We start from the raw sequence: 18,835 nt of genomic DNA, 5'->3' as shown, positions 1-18,835 counted from the left end.
GTGTGTCAGGGGGGTGTAGCCTTTTTATTTGGTAACTTACTGTGGTAAGTAGGCAGTACTTAAATTGGCATCTAGAATAAAAAAAAAAAATCATGGCAGTGGATGGGTTATTTGGCCGTGACTGCAGAGAATATGTATCTGACCAAATCCAAAATAACATTATTTCAAGGGATGTTAAACAGTAAGTAATATGTATGGTTCCCAATTAATCACAGTATTAAAGCATTTGAAGTTGGAAGGCTGACTGTTTTACAGTGTCACGTCTACTGGTGCTGAAGGTACTTTCATACTAAAATAGAAAGATGAAAAAGTAGAAGCCCAGTTTGTTGGTATACTGTCTGTAACAACATTTTAACTCATAGTGGCACTAATAATCCAATTTCTGGAAAAGCCACAGAGTTACACAGTGAATATCCTTTTGCTTTCCTTGGTTTTGCTCTGGATTTGCTTACATGTAGTTTACTTTGCTGTCTTGTTAGTTTAATCATGTTTGAAACTGAATGAAGTGATGCTTTTTGTTCAACTAATTCTGGCTAACTACTGTAATCAGAAAATGGGATAGTGCTTCATGAGTAGAAAACTATTGCATTAGTTTATGTCCTCAAAGAGCAGTAAAGCTGCTCTGGGTAGGTGACTTGGATAGGACTGCCATTTGAAGGCAGCATAGGCTTGCCATTTAATATTAGTAATGTTTTGAAGTGTGCTGATTTTTATAGTCTTTGAGGGAATTTGTTAGATGTTTTGGGTTTTTTTCTTGTGTGTTTATTCTTGTGGTTCAAACTGAATGAAATAACTGATTTTTTTAGTTAAGTGTATCATGTTTTTATATGTTCCAGCTCTCAGTGTGCCCATAAACCTAACAATTAATTTCAAACAATAAACTAAATACTTTGCATTTAATTTTTAATGTATTATACAGCAAACAAAGTTTTAATGAAAACCTGACTGTATTTTAAGGCATTTTGTAGATACTCTTGTGGTTTCAAGGTGTGCGGGTAACTCCATATCTCTTTAGCAAGATATGCAAATACATTACAGATAGGAGAATATCTCTCAGTTCCCCAGGGTTTAACTAAGGACTCAAATATTTTAACACATCTGGCTCATTTAGAGTCAGTGCATTGAAGGGTGACTCATAATTCTGGAAGCCTGAGGTACACCCACAGATAACCAAGCTTTGCACCTAATTGTGTCTTCACAGTTATTTTAGCTGTAGGTGTTGTACGTAAAAGGTGTACTTGAGAAAGTATATGGTGTGAAACTGGCAGGTTTCTTGCAAGTTTCCACCTTGCTGAATTTTCAGTGTGGAGGAAACTTAGAGGTTTAAGATGAAAAAAACGGTATTGTGTTAGTTGAATAAACACCACTGCTGTGATGGTGGTTATGGCAGAGCTTTAAATATGTGATGTAAGAAATTCTCAGAGTGTGCAAATTATTCTCCACACATACACGTATATTCACGTATCACAGTAAAGATGCTTATTTTATAGCCATAATCAAGTAAAAAATAATTTTTAGCTACTTTAAAAAAAAAAAGAAAAGTGGAAGTTGCTGCCAAAGCAAGTTCCTTTTTTTTCAGCATGCAGTCCATCAGTTCCTACTTAACTGTGTAAGTGAGGAATAAATCCATATGTTTATTAGTGGGATTGTTTAGGTTTTGCCTGGAACAGTAGGTGATAAACTCTTGGGCCTAGAGTGTGTTCCCTGCCCTCATAGGTCTGAATTGTAGTCTTTGAGGTCTTTCCTTTCTAGTTAAAAAACCCCACAAAACTCAACTGTGAATTTGAATCAGAAATTGCAAAGACAGCAGTGTAAGTAATGTTCCTCTTTTCAACAGTAATTTAGTTGCTGTTATTTTTTTCCCTGGCATTCACTTCTCTGCAAGTGGTTAGTGTGTCAAAATAAGAATTTATTGAGGTTCTTCAAACTAGGCGTAGTCTATTTCAGAACCTAACTCCTGCACATCAGGGAGTCTTTTCTAAATATATTATTCCTTGTTTCAAGTTTCAGATATAAGGTACTGAAGTAGCCTGGCTGCTATTTCATCTTCTTAATAGTTTTGTCAGAACAATATCTATAATTCATAGCAGAACTTGGGACAGGAGGAGCTGTGAAGCTCTGATGGGGAGAGGAGATTACCGAGTAATAATATGCATAGCAGAATGTGACCTGCCTTGTTTCTGCATAGACCTACATTTCAACTCTAATCTAGCATGATGAAGGTATTTGTTAGAGCTGTCTTCAATATGAGGGTGACTATCAAACTATTGTCAAAACCTTTGTCTGAAAGGTAGCGCTTGCTTTCTTCATTCAGTCACTGGCAAGTGATTTTTATAACCTCGTACTCTGACTTGTTCTTTTGTATAGAGAATTTATGAGCACAGTTTACCATAATATCTCAGGCTTCTTAAATATCCCTACTAGCAATGTTGGGCAGCAGGTCTAAATTTTTATTTTAAATGTTCATTTGAGACAAGACTGAGGTTTAGCATGCTCAGGGTCATCAAAATGCTTTTCTTGAAATGAAAGGGAAATTGTGAAATCTATATCTACTCCTCCCTCATCTTCCTGGATAATCTATCCATTAGATATTCAGAGTCAAGATCTGAAATAGATAAGCATTTAAGTATCCAAATATATTCTACTTACATTTTTATGACATTTTGTTTTAGATGTGTGGTGGTTTGCCTAAGTGTTCTTCACACACTCGGGGTGGGGCAGGGAATCAATCTGAAATATCAACCTTCTATTTTTTCATAAGTTTCTGGGAAAAAGTACAATTTGCCAGTTATATTAATATTTTAATTTAATCAATAAAAACAGTTATCGCATTTTCAGTCTTGTTTTTTTCCAGAAATTGTAGAATGTAAAGCATTACCTTGGGATCAGATATCCATACTAAATAATTGAGAATTTGGGAGTTTAGTGATGCATTGTTTGAATTGAAATAAGTAGATTTTGAGGACTAACTTATTTCATTTTCAATTTTGATACAGCGCTTCTGTTTTATAAAACATACTAATTCTGTCGGGTGGGAATTCTTCCATCAGCTACCTAAAGAAAAATGACATCTTATATATTACTTTATCGGTCTTTGGTTTTGTGGTTTTTTTTATCTATGACCCCTGGGTATTAATACCCCATGTTAATGTATCTTAATGTGAAGACATTTGAGGTCTACTATTATTCCATAAACTTTTTTTTTTTTTCAGTTTCAGCAAGGATAAATATTGAAGGCCTTTGTTTGTCTATAGGGGTCAATCAGGAATGTATGTCCCTGATGTCTCTTCCATCTCTTTGCCTGTTCCACTCTTGAATAACATACCATAACTGGTTAGCTGTTGAAGCCTTGGTCCCACTTCCCCCTTGCACTCCTTTTTTAGAACAAGTTACCCTGATGCTGAACTACTAGTTAATGACCTTAAAATGTCTAAAAAAGACAAACTAGCCTAAACCTTGCTTGTCTATATATAATAAATGAATTAATACCTAAGTTAAATCAGTACAGATTTTGGTACTCACTAGGGGTATCACAGCATGCACCTTTGAGTGTTCTGTGTATAATGTGCAGTACTGCTTGCCCCCTTTCTTTACTGCTGCTATATGTTGGGCCATTCCTTGGGAGGTGAGGATGGTTTTACTTGGTACAGTTCTTCCTCATGTCAGGGTACTTCACACACACAAGAAATAGAATATGTTCCTGGGTTTACCATGTGAACCACAGAGCTCAAGTAGTTTTAATAAGTACTTTGAGCCGTATGAATTGCACTGTGAAACTGTGGTTCATAAGGATGCTGTAGGAGACGTTTTTTCAGGCTCCCAGTGTTCCTTTCAAGGGAGAACAGCTTTGGCCTTCTGTTACCCTGTATCTGTAAGCTATATTTTCTGATTCTGAGGCTGCAAATCAAGCTGTTGGATATTAAAGTATCAAATGTTGAAATGGAGGTGGTTTAAGCTGTCTTCATCTATAGCTACTAATTCAGCAATGTACTTTGAGAATTCAGACAAATTTGTGAGCCTTGATCTCCCTTTGATAAATGCCTAATGAGTGCCTCTTCGTAAATAATAAATTTCTACATTTTTTAATGTTTCTGCTTTATCAGTGTCCAGGAGCTTCCTCAGAAGAGAAGCCAGGCTTGCTGTTGATATTTCTTTTTTCTTTTATATTCTTTCTTATAGGAATCATGTCTAGCTCCTTGCAGTCCTGTAGCAATAAACACTCATTAGTTAGCTGTCACAGATCTCAAAATGCTTTAATATTTCCCTTGCTACTGTTCTCAAGCAACATAAACAAAAGAAATTTTATTACTAGCATCCTGAATGGGTGAATTAATGGAATTGTTCTGCACTTAAAAGACCTTTTTGACTTCTCTTTGAAAAGCCTTCTAATCTCTCATGCAGAGAGTTTGTGAGCTATTAGATAATAAGAAAGTCGGACGTCTGGAGGAACTGTTACCAAAAGCTGTAAAGGTTGATTGCTTTGATTGTTTGCACAATACACTATAATCCACTGCTAGCTAGGTTTTAAAACTTAGTTTTGGTTTTGGTATGAACTTGCAAATGCATGAAACCCACTGTGTAGTATGAAATATAAATTAATGTATATATTGCATGAAATCTCTTGTAATATGTGAAAATGCCTCAAGAGTGTGCATAATAAATTTGGCCCTTTGGAGGAAAGAAAGCCCTACCAGCAGCTGATTTTTCAGGAGTGGTAATTCCATTGAAAAGTATTCCCTGTCACTCAGGCATCCTGCTTCCTAAGACCTGTATTGCAGAATACAGCATTAATCCTCAGATCAGCAGACTCCCAAGGCAGTTAATTATGTAGAACTCCGTGTATGAGATGAAAATGGCAAAATAACTACCTACAGTTGGGGAGGAGGTAATATTTGAAACAACCAGCAGGAAAGCCAATAAATATGTGGAGCTTTGAGTCTGGCCTCCCCAATGGCAATACTGTTGAGGAAGTAGGGAGCAGCTGAAGGTGTCTTATAGGCTGAGTTTTGGACTATATACAAATAACTTCACTTTTCACTTAATAAAAATATTTTTCATTTTCTCAGAGGTTTATATTTTTTCATGGTTTTTTTGTGACAGTAATTTTGTACCAGAATGATGTTTTCCCTTTCCTCATGTCTGAATTTCATGATTACAATATGCAATAGCTTTGCAAACTGTTGAACTACTGTGCATACTATCAGAGGTTCCCCATCCATTCTCTTCAAAATGAAAAAGCATGTGAATCACTGTTCTTTTGAGAGCACCCCAGAAATATCATCTCAAGCTTTAGATTGTGCTTGTGTCTGTGTTTATGCCAGATGGCTCGGGCTCAGTTGGCTGGGTTGGCATTGTACTGGAAATGGTTCTACTGTACTTCATATAGCTTTATTTACTGTCTCATTAATTTTAACGTTTACAGAAGTTTTCCCTATTCAGAAGCCATTAGGGTTAGGTTTCATGCTGTGTTAAGAATTTTAAATAGCCAGGCAGAGTTCTGTCACTTACAGGAGCAAAGCAGCTTTTTGAGACCTCCCGAAGTATGGTAATTCACTTAGTTTGTGATCTTGAAGATGGCCTTCTTTGTTCTGTTACCTCAGCTTGTTATAATTGATGTGGCTGGCCAAAATTGTCATGTATCAAAAGAGTGATTTGTACTATATTCTATATAAATATGCATGCTAGAGGACTGTAGTTACGTGGTGGGGTTTGTTTTTCTTTTTCTTTTTTTTTTTTTTTTTTTTTACATCTGCAATTAGTAGCTTGTGTTGTGTATATTTATATGCTGGGTTTGACCTTTTATCCTATTGTGTGCTCTGCAAGTGCAGACATTTATTTTGACAGAGCGGCACAACCATTTGTCACTGAGCACAACCTGCAAAAGAACCTGGAATGATTTGTGGTACGTAGGTTGATTGTATGTCCTTCAGAAGCCTTCTGAAGAAAGTGGAACAACACCTCATTTATTATTGTAAACAACAAAAAGCCTATTGTGCTAACCGCTGCTAACATTTGAAGAGGGCTTTTCCTCCAAGGCACGATTTGAAGTATATTCTATTTACTTGAGGTTACTGCCAGCAAAGGTTTTTCCATCGCTACTTAATTTTTTCCTGCAGTTATCTTGTTCATGTTTCTTCTTCTGACTTTTATAGGAGTATGGCCATAACATCTTGAGAAAACGCTCTGCAGAATAAACTTGAGTCTAGTATATCCAGGCCTTGTCGAAATGGTGAATTCCCAGCCGAATTTGAAATTGTCTCTTGGTGCTGCTTGCAGGCAAACTATAATCTGTGATGAGTTTCAGAAGTACAACATCCAAGGCATGACTCAGAGTACTTCAAAGAAAAATGGCTTTGTCACTAGGAACAGTAGTATACTTAACTTAGAGATAAGGTGTAAAGTAGAATCCAGAGACAAATCTTTAACAATGCTCTCCACTTTTCCAAGTAATTTAAGTATCAGCAGAGAGAACGATTCCTATGTCTCTATAAACTCCTAATGTAAAACTCTTTTTCATTTATGGTAGAGCATTAGTGTATTAAATTGACTTGTTCACTGACTTGTAATAGAAGAATTGTCAGGAGTGTGAGGGAGGGAGAGGTGGTGAAAGTGGGATGGTTATTTTCCTCCTTAGTGTTTGCACATGTGATTGGGTTCATCTAGAGAGCTGGGCAGAGAGGAACCTAACAATGTTCAGCAAAGGCACGTGTAGGGTCCTGCACCCAGGGAGGAACAACCCCACGCACCAGTCCACGCTGGGGGCTGACCTGCTGGGAGGCAGCTCTGCGGAGACAAACCTGGGGCTGCTGGGGACAGCAAGTTGCCCATGAGCCAGCAGTGTGCCCTGTGGCCAAGGAGGCCAGTGGGATCCTGGGGTGCATTAGGAGGAGCGTGGCCAGCAGGTGGAGGAGGTGACCCTGTCACTCTAGTTTGGCCTGGTGAGGCTGCATTTGGAGCGCTGTGCACAGTTCTGGGCTCCCCAGTTCAAGAGAGACAGGGAACTACTGGAGAGGGTCCAGCTGAGGGTGATGAGTGAAGATGATGAGGGGACTGGAGCATCTCCCTGATGAGGAAAGGCTGAGGGAGCTGGGCCTTTTTAGCCTGGAGAAGACTGAGAGGGGATCTTACCAATGTCTATAAATATCTTAAGGATGGGACCAGGCTCTTTTCTGTGCTACCCAGTGACAGGACAAGGGGCAATGGGCACAAACTGCAACACAGAAGTTCCACCCAAATATGAGGAAGCACTTTTTTTACTCTGAGTGTGACAGAGCACTGGCACAGGCTGCCCAGAGAGGCTGTCGAGCCTCCTGCTCTGGAGGTATTGCAAACCCGCCTGGACATGACTCTGTGCAACCTGCTGTAGGTGAACCTGCTTGAGCAGGCGGTTGGACTAGACAATCTCCAGAGGTCCTTTCCAACCCTGGCCATTCTGTGATCTGCATTTAGAAACTTTAGGCTCTTTTTTTAAAAACTAAGCCAAATTAAAACCTTGTGTGTGAACAAAGGAGGGTTAGTGAATCTCAGCCTAAGTAATCTTCCTTGATGAAAAAAGCCTCAACTTAGTGGCTGGGAGAGATGTTTGTTAGTAAAGCCTAATAGCAGTTCCACTTAAAAGTGGAATTTGGCCCCAAAAGATTTTCGTTACCAGTTGAGCCTAGATCTTCAAGTTACAGAGAGACATGCCCAGTGCTATGTATTTATCAAGATCCTAGAACCTTTGGCTTCCACTAAGGTGAAAAGCATGACTGTCTCATGAATGAACCATATTTTAAGTAGATGCCTGAAATGCAGACATAGGTATTCAAAATTGGGCAGTTGCCTCCAATTGTTGGCCTTGCACTCTAAATGGGGACAAGACCTAGCAAAACAAAAGGAAGGAGTTAGAAAACTGAAAAAGATACCAACAGGACTGTATTGTTTTTCTAGGTAATTACGCACACCTTGATTTGATTCTTAGTTGATGTTAATTAACATATGCTTTCAGATGTTGCAGAAGAAGCAGGCCTTTGGGGGATTTGCATTCACGGTGGCTTCATTGAATGGGCTTAATGACATGATTTTGGCAAAACCATTTTTATTGCTATTCTGTATAGACCAGAAAATACAAAACACAGAGTGCGAAAAGTCACAGATGAAATATTAGTTTTACTTGGAAAATGCTGAACAAGTATAATTGAAATTGAAAAGATCTCTCTCTAGAAAACTGCAGGTGAGACTATTTTTTAATGTAAACTTGTAGTATGGACTCTTTGCAGGTCTGCTTTCTCATTTTCAAGCATAGCCTGAAAACATCTGGCATTACTCCCTTAAATTCTCTTAATCTTCTGTTTGATTAAACATGTCCCACTCTAATTATGGCCCATCAGAGAAGCAAAAATAAAGCATATTTCAAACGCTTGCTTCAGATGTTTCTCTAGCATTTTATCTGTAAAAGTTTTTGGCTTGTGTTCATATTAAAAGTAGAGACAAGTGAACAAATTGTGTCCCTGTAGCCTTTTAATGAGCAATGTTCTTTGAAAAGCAGTTTTCTTGAAGAATGATATCCATCTAAAATATTACTCCTTTCTGTTATGGTGCTTAATTAACAACAAAGAAAGTAATTAGAATTAACTATTTACATATATTGCTAGTTTATCTTTTGCTATTTTTGCTTTGAAATTTGTAATTTCCTTCCTGGTAAAGAGTCAGCAGGAAGGTTAGATTTTGATATTACTTGTGAATTCCTCAGTGCTGCCTTCCACTGTGTTATCTTTATTACAACACTTGCTGATAATGGGCTGCTGTTTGCAACTGCAACAATAACAGCTTTGCCAGTAACTTTGCCTAAGGGCAACTGGAAATTTTTGTATTCAGGCGAAATAGCCAAGCAGCATGCTGACTTGCCTTAGTTGTTTAAAACTGCTCAACATTAAATAAAAGGCTGCCCCTCCTGGAGATGAGAATGCATTTGAAGCTGATCTTTTTGTAACATTTTATAATAGGTGAAGTTAGAAATCTTTGGATTTAGGACCCAGGTTCTATCTGGTTTTGTAGCGCTGTCTTGGTTCCAGTGAAGACAGCTAATGCTAGCTGGAGAATTTGTTCTTTCTTTTTTATTTTTCTTTAAGACATGTTTTACGGGGATTTGGATAAGCCAGAGCTGCTCTTGAGTGCATGATACTGTTTTATAGATTTTTAAGGCATAATAAATTGAAGGTATTTTATCTTGGCTTCAGGAGCTTTGAGGCTGAACACTCTGTTTTGCATGCATATGAGGTTCTAAGTATTAATTGTAATGAAAATCATTATCCCTATTTGCATGTATTTTATCAGGTAGGAGGTATTGCAATAAAATTGACTTACTGATTGTGGAACTGAATTGTGTAATTAAAATAAAAATTGTTTGTGATGAATAAAGAAGATTATTAATAATGAAGCTTTAAAAACAGAAAGACTTTATGTTGTAGTGCCTGTAGTTGAGTTCATTTAACTGTGAAGGTTAACTTTATTTTTTGCTGAAAAGTGTTCTCTACAAAATCTACCTCGTGCTTGCTTTTAAGGCTTGTTTTTACTTTCAAACACTCTTTCGTGCCCGGTCAAATTTGTTACAAGTATATAAGCAATCCTTGGTGCTATTGTAGTGGTATAAAGAAAATGAGACCCCCAAAAATTGTATTTCTATTTAACAGTCTTAGATTGGCCTAATTGTTTATGACTTTAAATTCCCTTGCCAAATACTGTACTTTCCCCTGTGAGGCCAATTTCTGTTACTACGCAGTGAACCATATATGATCAGGCACAGTAGGAGTAAAAATTTTACCATTGTGATGTTAGAAGATGGAGGAAGCAGGAACCTGAGTTTGTAGCAGTAGGACATTCAACATGCAAATGTTGGCTCTATATCTTCCACCATATGAAGTCTGTGGAAGGTATTATTTATGGAAAACATATGTTTTCTTGTTTCTTTGCTTTATGTACTTACCTGCTCAGTGGACTAAGAAATGTCTGCTACTCAGTATCTGTTTATTTCCTTTTTAAAATCTTGCCTAAACAGCTCTGCCAAATGTGGCGTCTTTATCTCATGCTGATGTCCTGTTGATGACATCTTGTGCTCATAAATCAGTCTGGCACTAAGGCTCTCAGCCATTCGGTCCAAGTTAGCTCAGATCTATGACTCTGCAGAGCTGGGGAGCAAGTTTAGTAAAAGTACCAAGCTGAAAGCAGCCAGATTTTTTGTCAAGATTAATGGTAGCAATATTGTAAAAAAAATAGACTAATTAAAAGTGTGACTTAGATGTTTTGATAGAAAATGGGCTTATTATTTTTCTACCTCCTCCTCCTCTGTTTAAGGAATAAGTTATTGCTTCCTGCTACTTCTGTCATGGCATACAGCTTCCTTCCCTGGACACTTGGGCTCTGTAGATCAAGTTAAACTGTTTACTGCTGTTGCATGACAAATCTCGGTCATAGTTATTCAAAGTAGTTTGAAGATCAGCTCCTTGTGTATCACTCTTTGCTTGCGTTTCTTTTGGTAGTGAGTGGTTACAGATCACCAAGTGTCTGTGTGGGTACTCATGCCAGCCCTCAAAAGGGACAGAAGCACACGTATAAAGCCAGGAGAAACAGAAGTTAAGAGGGGACAGCCTTCTAGAAACTTATGCTGATGGTGGCCCTGGCTATAGTAGAAACATGGTATAAATCATGACAGCCATCAGCTTATCCTTGGCTGCACGATTCTCCCATTTTCCTTGCACTTGCAGTTGTGTGATTTTTAATTTTTTATGGAATATACTAAACTAAAAATTAGGGTGTTTTTTGGTTGTTTTTTTGTTTTTTTCCCCCTGCAATTTGGTTTTCAGGCAGATTTTTCCCGCTAGTCTGTTCACATAGTCACAAAGTATCAGTGACCTCAAAGGAAAGAAGGCAGGATTTATGGCAGCCCAACTGCCCTCTGACTTTCAAATGACAGCTAGAGTGTGATTGTTTCAAGTGGTAATTTACAGATATGTATGTGTGTAGAATTCAGTAGAAGATTCAACATGAGGCTTGATGTCATGTTGAATTCTATAAATTGTATTTTTTTCATATTTTATTTTACAGTTGCTGCTAACTTACAGAAGATAGTAGATGATCCAAAGGCCTTGAAAACTTTGACTTTTAAGTTGGTAAGTAAAAGCAAATAAAAGCATGAAGGAAGAAACAAATTAATTATCACAGTATTCACACAGAGTCTGGATTTTATCTCATTTGCAGCTATTTTGTTGAATAAATGTGTCGACAGTAAGATGATTGAAGTTGCCATGTGTGAGAGAAAAAAACCCCTAAACCCTATTTTGACATGACATTGGGGATGTATACAGTCATATAGCTCCCAAACTGTGCAGGGGGAAAGAGGCTCATTCACATGAGTTTTGAGGAAGTCTGAGGTTTAGGTGAGAAACTACAGGGAGAAAACCCCTGGGAAGAATTGTAGAAATAAGTAAAGCGGGGAAAGCTGTAGCTGTTAGGTTAGCTCCCCTCCAGTCCCAGTCCCTTAGCTCTGTCCTGGCTGAAGTGTCCTCTGTTGGATGTTTTATTCCAATCCCAGTTTTTGCAACACCTGCCACCATTTTTCTTGCGTGCAGGTCACCCTCTCCACTGCTTCCTTCTCCTTGGTTCTTCCCTTCAGCCTTCTTTGAATTGACCATCCACACCTGCAGGCTGATCTTGTTCCCACTGTATTTCGTTGCTCTTTATCCTTCCTCACCTCTTTCTGTCTTTTGTATATACATCAGACCCTAGTTTTGGGTCTGGGACTCTTTTCTGTGCTGTATTTTGCGCCCTGGACTATGGGTCCTAATCTTGGTCAATTTTGATGCTCTCATGATTTAATGTGAATAAATTTACATTGCAAAAATTTCAGAATTTATGTTCTGCATTTGTTTTTATTTCTTGCTAAAAGTAAGTTGAAAAATTTGCATACCTAAAGCTATTGAATGATTAGCTATGTAAATACAAAACTCTTACCAATTAGTTTTCAGCATCTCTTGCTAAGAGTGACTCAGCTGCGTATGAAAGACTAGACTGAATGTCTGCTAGATAAGCAGGCCTTCAGAATCACAGCTTTGTTTATAAAGGCAGCTGCTTCAGCTGGGCTGTAGAGAGCCATTTTTAGAGAGTAAGTGGCCTAGTTGATGAGAATTTATTAATTCGGGATTGTTCTTCCCATGTCATTTTTTTTAAATATAGATTTGAGTAGTTTTAACTGACCAAATCATTTGGACTCATTTTTCCCCTACAGTCCAGTAAAATCACCAGAACTTACACGTTTCTTTTGAGAAGGGGTTGGAGTGGGGGAATAAAGACATGTAACCCAAATTGTTTTGTGTTTTGTGGCACTTACTGTCTAAATATAGCTTAATGGCTGATGATTCTCTTTTTGCAGCTGGTCTGTGTTCTTGCTGTCTATAAACATCTGACTTCGCTTTATTGTGTAGTCAATGGCATCTCACCAAGAGCATTTAGATATGTAGGTGCTCCACAGGCTCTGTAGAAAAGTCTGGGTTCCTAGTGCTCACACCTAAAATAGAGGTTTGAGATTCCAAAATGTAATATCCCATAGTATGCGTCTAGTGTTTTATATACATTGAAAACAAATCCATTTGAAAATTTAGGTTGGGGTATTTCTGTGATTCAGTTGGATTTATTGCTGGGGTGCAGGCACCATCACACAGTATCTCAGATTCCAGTGAGGGAATGCTGTTATAATCCTACTCCTTACTATAATAGGAATTAATAGACAATCCAAAATCAGTGTCTTTTGTCCCTTCTCAAGGTAAGTTCCATTGGCTAGGTAGCAATTCCTGAAGTGAATTTTTAATGTAAGTTTCTTCCTGATATTTTTAACCTAGGTTTCCTGCAGTAGTTCCTTACTTCCTGGGAAAAGAACAAAACCACAAGAAGTATCCTAATTTATTGTTATCATTGGATTAATTTAACATATATTCTGTATCTGCCTGTTTCTACAGTGTGTAGTGGAGTTGCTAAATGAATTGTTGCCTAGAACTGTCATTTGTTTATATGCCCTACTGCTTCTTTGTTTCTCTTAGCAAGGTCTCCATGAATTTGAGAGCACTTGTATACAACTTGATTAATACACATTTTGTGGGTAAATATTTCATGGGCATTCAAAATCTAAATGTAGCTAATCCTATATCCATTCAACGAATTCAATTGGAGAGTGCTCCTGCATAAGTTTCTACAATTTGTGGACAAAGAATCTGGTTAGTTTCTCACTGCTTGCAGATTGCTTTAGCTGGTATTTTGCTGGTATGTAATATTTCTATTCAAACAGCAAGCATTTTCATCTTTGGGGAAAAAAGAACAACTTAAGTCTTAACCATTTTTGTCTTTAATGGTTGCTAGAATGGTAAAGTTATTGAAGTGAGGTGCCTGGATGAATCTGTCTTTCAGGTTGGATCTCCCTTTTGCATATTTTTTTAACAGTGCACGTTTGATCTTAACAATGATGGCATTCTACAGAACATCTATAGTATTGAATCTCCCTTAGTTGTCTTGGCTAACACAGAATGATGACTTGCCTGCAGGATCCAGCTGTCCGCACTTTGGGAAGGAGGCTGCTTTAATACACGAGTAATCTTGGCAACACTCAAGGAAACACAAAATTATTGTGCAGCATAATTTGCATTTTATGTAAGGATTTTTCATGTGAAAAAGGGAAGAAAAAAACATTAATGAAAGAATGTATTCAGTCAATAGACAGTGAATTGCAAATACTAAGAGCTTTTATGTTGCCATTTGTGTATAGTAGTTGCACTTATGCTAGAGCACAAAATATAAGCTAGTAGTTTCCAGGTGCATTAAATATTAGACAACACTTATCGATAAGGAAGGCATTTAAAAATCTGTACGTACCTCGATACGTTATTTAACATGGCTTTGAGGAGACTGAGAGCTAGCTAGTGTAGAATGATGTTAATAGCATTAGCTCCTTTCGTCATGGTATTTTAAGTGCAAAATGCAAACTCCTATTTATTTAGTAAATTCCCAATCCAAAAAACGTGGTGGTATCTTAATAGTAACCAAAAGTGATGATCTCAGAACTTGAACTTGCTGCTTCAGTGGAATAAGACCTGTGAAATACTCTCTGAAGAGAGAACTTCTGTTCCCTGTGCCTGATCAAAGCGAATTGGAAGGAGTAGCCTGATGTAATGCTTCCACAAGTATAGAGTGAGCTTATTTTTGGTCATGAAAACTCAATGGACGGTGTCACTCTGTACCTTGTGTGCACAGTCTGAGGGCTCTTTACTTTGTATTGTGTATGCACAAACCAGTTCTAATAAAGGATTCAACTGCTACTAATGTTTAAAAGGATCAAGAGCCTCTTTGTAGGGTGAACCAATTGTTCTGACTTTTTGGGGGGGATATGCCAAGAGTATGAAGGTATCTGTCATAAGTAATTTACCATTACAAACTATTCATCCAATTGTATTATTATTTTGACTTACCTAACACAGGTGAAGAAAGCATAAACCCCCCTGTATTTAAAATGTATTCTCTTCTGTCCTACAGAAAAAAAAAAATTACACATTTAGATTTTTAAATACATTTTTTTAATGCAGACCTGAAGTAACAGTTCGGTCCTGAGCAAGATGGTTTTATATTCTTACTGTTATATGTGAAAAATGAACTAATTAGTTGTGCCAGTTTCTGTTGTGACAGGCTTTAATGAAGGATCTCAACTATACAATTTCAAGTACTAGTCAGAAAGTACTGTCAGAAAGGAGCTGTCCTTTTTCAAATATTAGTGTTTACTCTTTGTAGGCTGCTTCAATCTTCTTTTGTTTAAAAATTCAGTGGGTTGGTATTCCAAACAGACTTGATAGCTGAACTCATGAGACATATGGTGTCTACAGCACAATGTTAAAAGGTAGATTCTATACATGTAGTTGATTTCCTCCTCAGGAGTGAGAACAGCATGCTTACAAGAAAAAGCACATTTGGCTCCAGTCTGGAAAGTTTGGGTTAAAGAATTTGGGTTTTGAAGTGTTCATTTCCCAGTGTTTTTTCATAATTTTTAATATCAATTAAAACAGTGTGCTAAAACTAAGGATGCAGTTGGCTGACAGTAACAGAGGATACACCAAGCAGTCTGAAAGCTTTCCTTCAAGTAATCTGTTTGCTGACTAGGCAATATGGGGAAAATTTATAGCATGGCTGTCAAATCCTCCTTTGTAGTGTGATACACTGAACATTTCTGTTTGTACTTGCAGGCCTCTGGCTGTGATGGCACTGAGATTCCCGATGAAGTGAAACTGATTGGGTTTGCTCAGTTAAGTGTCAGCTGATGTCTGTCCCTGACCCCAAGCCGCATTGCGAGATCGCGAAGACGCCAGCTTAGATGCAAAGAAAAATTAATGCACCACACACTGAGTTCTGCTTCATTCTCTAGCAATTCACAAAGTCAGAACAAGCAAAGCCCACAGCTACACCGCTGCTGCTGCTAACATTCAAAATGCTACTAAATGTCTCTTAGCAGTTGATTTGGATTCCCCCTAAGTGAAAAGCCTGTGGAAATGCACTCAGGTGACTGTATTTATTGGTTACAAAAGGAATTTTCTATCAAGCTTACTTCTTCCATAAACTTTGAGTGATACTATTTTACCTGTACTTGTGGTTGATAATATCTGCCTCTGTTCTGTTCTATTTAGAAATTAACATAAATATAAAAGTTAAGAATTATTAGCCAAACTTGAATTCTAGCTTTAAAACTGACTGTGAATTTTATTTTTCATATATTTATGCATTACACATCCTAGTAATAAGAAAATGATTTGACTTGATTATGTGCTATTTGCAGTTAATCTCCCATTATTTAAATAAGTTTCAGGTATATCTTTGAAGTATTTGGTAACTTCTAGGGGTTTTGGGAAATTCTTTAATTAGGCATTAGCAAGCTTTTGTTGGTTGTGTGTCTAAAAACCAGTCCACAAACTGATTGTCAAGGGCGTGGGAGGTGCCTTGCAGACATTAATGTTTTAAGAATGTGCCTGAGGCTGCTTAAGTAATCTCCATTTTCTAGAAGTACCATACCTATGGTACTGTATATATAAATATATGTAGTTATCTGAGCAAGGAGCAGATATACAGTAGAAAAGTTGTTAGAGTATTTTGACTATGCTTTACTGGGGACTCTGAGCTAGAACTACTTTGAACTGTTGTTATTACGGTAGACAGCTTACTGTGTCCATCTCCGATCCAACTTATCCTTAATAGCAGAAACTGGTTTCATACAGGTGATAAGAAGTTGAAGAACGGAACTGAAGCTTTACTTGAAGTTCTGCAAAATACCAAAGTGGAGTGAAAGTAATAGGGCTTTGTGCAATGATAAAGTAAAAATCTGTTACGAAGAAAACACTTCTGACCCAAGTAGTCGTATGCTTAACCTGTGACATAGATGTTATGGAGCTAGCGAACCTTAGAGAGACTTTCAAGTTTGGAGATGTGTTTCTTGGAGGTTATAATTTAAACTACTTCCTAGCTAATTCTAGATAAGCGGCAGCTCTTTAATGTACTGAAAAAGACAAATATATATTATTAAGAGAAGTTATTTATAATGCCTTGTCATAATTGTTGAGGTGTTCTTGAGCCATTTGCGTACGACTCAATGTAATCCATCCTACTGTTTACATGATGATTACTCCGAGATGACTGCAAAGTTTAAAAAAATAAAAGTGTATTGCACACACAGATCTGTATTTTCAATTTCCGTGCTCTACGTGCGTTTAGACAGCTGTGCAGCAGGGTGATGTTACAAATGCTTGCTGCCCTTACTTAGTTTACGAGCATCACCTGGGGGAGGAGAAGGGGAGATAACACCGTCTGCTTGCCCATGGGAAAGGGTTGCTCTTGACTACCTGCTTTCCAGTGCATTGCAAGAAACCACTTTTAAGACTCCCGAGGTGTTTGTGCTTCAAGAAATCATTCGGTTGTTTGGGGCAGGACCCGTGCGCCTGTGGGACGCTGTTTTGTATTGGGGCAGAGGGTGAGTGGAGCCGGGGGCAGGGTGGGGGCTGACACTTGCTGCCCCCAGGCCAGGTGTGTGGCTCACAGCCCCAGCTGAGGCTCATTGGGGCGGTTGCCCTCCTGGGGTGATGGGTGCCCTTGGCCCGTCAGTGCAGGAAGCCCCGCCCTGGGGGAGGGTTTGGGAGGGTTTTTGGGCAGGGGCTGTGGATGGGCCCTGTGCTCTGGCGGGAGCCGGTGAGCCGCAGTGGTGAGTGTGCCTTTCCTGAGCTTCAGGGGGGCTGTGTGGGCACGGTGTTGCTGGTTATCTGCTTGGTATGTCTTCTGCGTCAACTGTATCATACCTCAGCACCCTGTAATTGGCTGTTTATCCTTTGCCTTGCCGTGGGATGCGCTTTGTCCCAGTTGGTTTGTGCATGCCTTGCGGGCGCAGCCAGGGGAGGAATGGGGCTGGGGGCTGGCAGTGGCCACCCCACGTGTAGCTTGGCGGTGCTGGGTGAGAGCTGGGGGCACTGTTGTGTCTGGTCTGGGGGGGCAGGCTGCAACTGGGCAGCTAATTATTACTCCGTGTTGGAGTAGGAGTAAATTAAAAGGTACCATAAATGTGCATCTACCAGTGAAACAGTTGATGACCTGCAACACTGAGATGGGGTGGCTGTGGAGCAGGACCCACAGGGGTTCAGTTCAGAGCATTACTGTTAGATTACATATGTTAACATATGCTTCTTGAAATGTTGCACCAGTGTTGACTCATCCACCTGCATAGTAGTTAGCTGGTTAGCTTTCTTTTTCAGGCAAAGAAATGAACGTTCATGGAAGCTTGTTTTCACAGATCTGTAAAAGAAGTGGGAATATATAATTGGATGAAGATCGTGTGCCACCTGCTATACGCCTCCCCAGAGGTTGGGGAAAAGGTGTTGGGGTATGAGTAGCAACTGACAAAGTGCTCATCTGCCGTATTGGTTGGGGCTGCCAGGAGGTATCTAAGTAAAGAAGAATGTAATACTTTAATTGAATCAGTCAGCAGTATTGTACCAAGATAAAGCTGTAACAGTTGTTGCTCACTTGCAGTCTGATGCAGAAACATGCCAGTGCTTCACTGAGCTTCCTTGGTTCAGTGAGACCGTGAATTCACGCAGCAGCATTATTTATTGCAACTGTATTCTTTTTTTTAGGTACTTTTGCTGCTGCTGCTAAGGTATTGTGAATAAATACAATGTGAGCAAAATGAGTTCAGGTCAATGACCTGAAAGAAAAGGTAGCTAAAACTTTAGCGTCTGTTAACATGAGGTTTGTAAGCAGTTTATTCTTGCAGCTGTATACAGGTAAAAAAAAGGCAAAAATATACAGTAGGTTGCAGCAGATGTGTGTGCAAATGATAGAGTAGATGCCAAATGTAATAGGAATTTGCTTCCTGAATACTATATTCACACCCTCCCTTGAATACCAAGGGAAAAGAGAAAACCAGGAACTATTCATTTATTCATGTTTACATGAAAAGCATTTAGGAGATGGGTACAGTTCTCATATGGATGATACGACTTGCCCCAAAGCAGTTGTGGTGCTCCTGTTAGAAAGATGTTGCTGGACAATACCCTGGGCCTGTTGCTGACTGGAGCACCTGGCTGGGTTTGAAGGAAGAGATCTCTAGTTAATGAGGTGAAGCTGGAACAGGTGAGCTACCATATAGCTGTCTCTTAAGGCCAGGAAAACAGGGCTTAATTAGAGGGTTCTAAAAATACAATCATCTGGAGCGATGATTATATGTCACCACTTGCAGCTGGGCACTTGCAGGCTCTCTGGGCTGATGAATGTCAACATTGGTGGAGCC

General features: G+C 38.8%; 1 protein-coding gene across 1 annotated transcript in view; it reads left to right on the top strand.

Annotated features, from left to right (window-relative positions):
• Window positions 1–16,731, top strand: part of STK39 (serine/threonine kinase 39) — a 101,726-nt gene extending 84,995 nt beyond the window's left edge. The window contains exons 16-17 of the mRNA XM_037398729.1: window positions 11,083–11,147; window positions 15,255–16,731. Coding sequence (XP_037254626.1) covers window positions 11,083–11,147; window positions 15,255–15,329 — 140 coding nt within the window. The 3' untranslated portion in view covers window positions 15,330–16,731. The remainder of the gene's footprint in view (window positions 1–11,082; window positions 11,148–15,254) is intronic.
• The last annotated feature ends 2,104 nt before the right edge of the window (window positions 16,732–18,835 follow it).

The sequence above is a fragment of the Falco rusticolus genome, chromosome 8, assembly GCF_015220075.1.
Source record: "Falco rusticolus isolate bFalRus1 chromosome 8, bFalRus1.pri, whole genome shotgun sequence".
NCBI classification, from domain to species: Eukaryota; Metazoa; Chordata; class Aves; order Falconiformes; family Falconidae; genus Falco; species Falco rusticolus.
The sequence above is the reverse complement of the archived record's forward strand: the minus strand, read 5'-3'. Positions and strand labels throughout refer to the sequence as shown.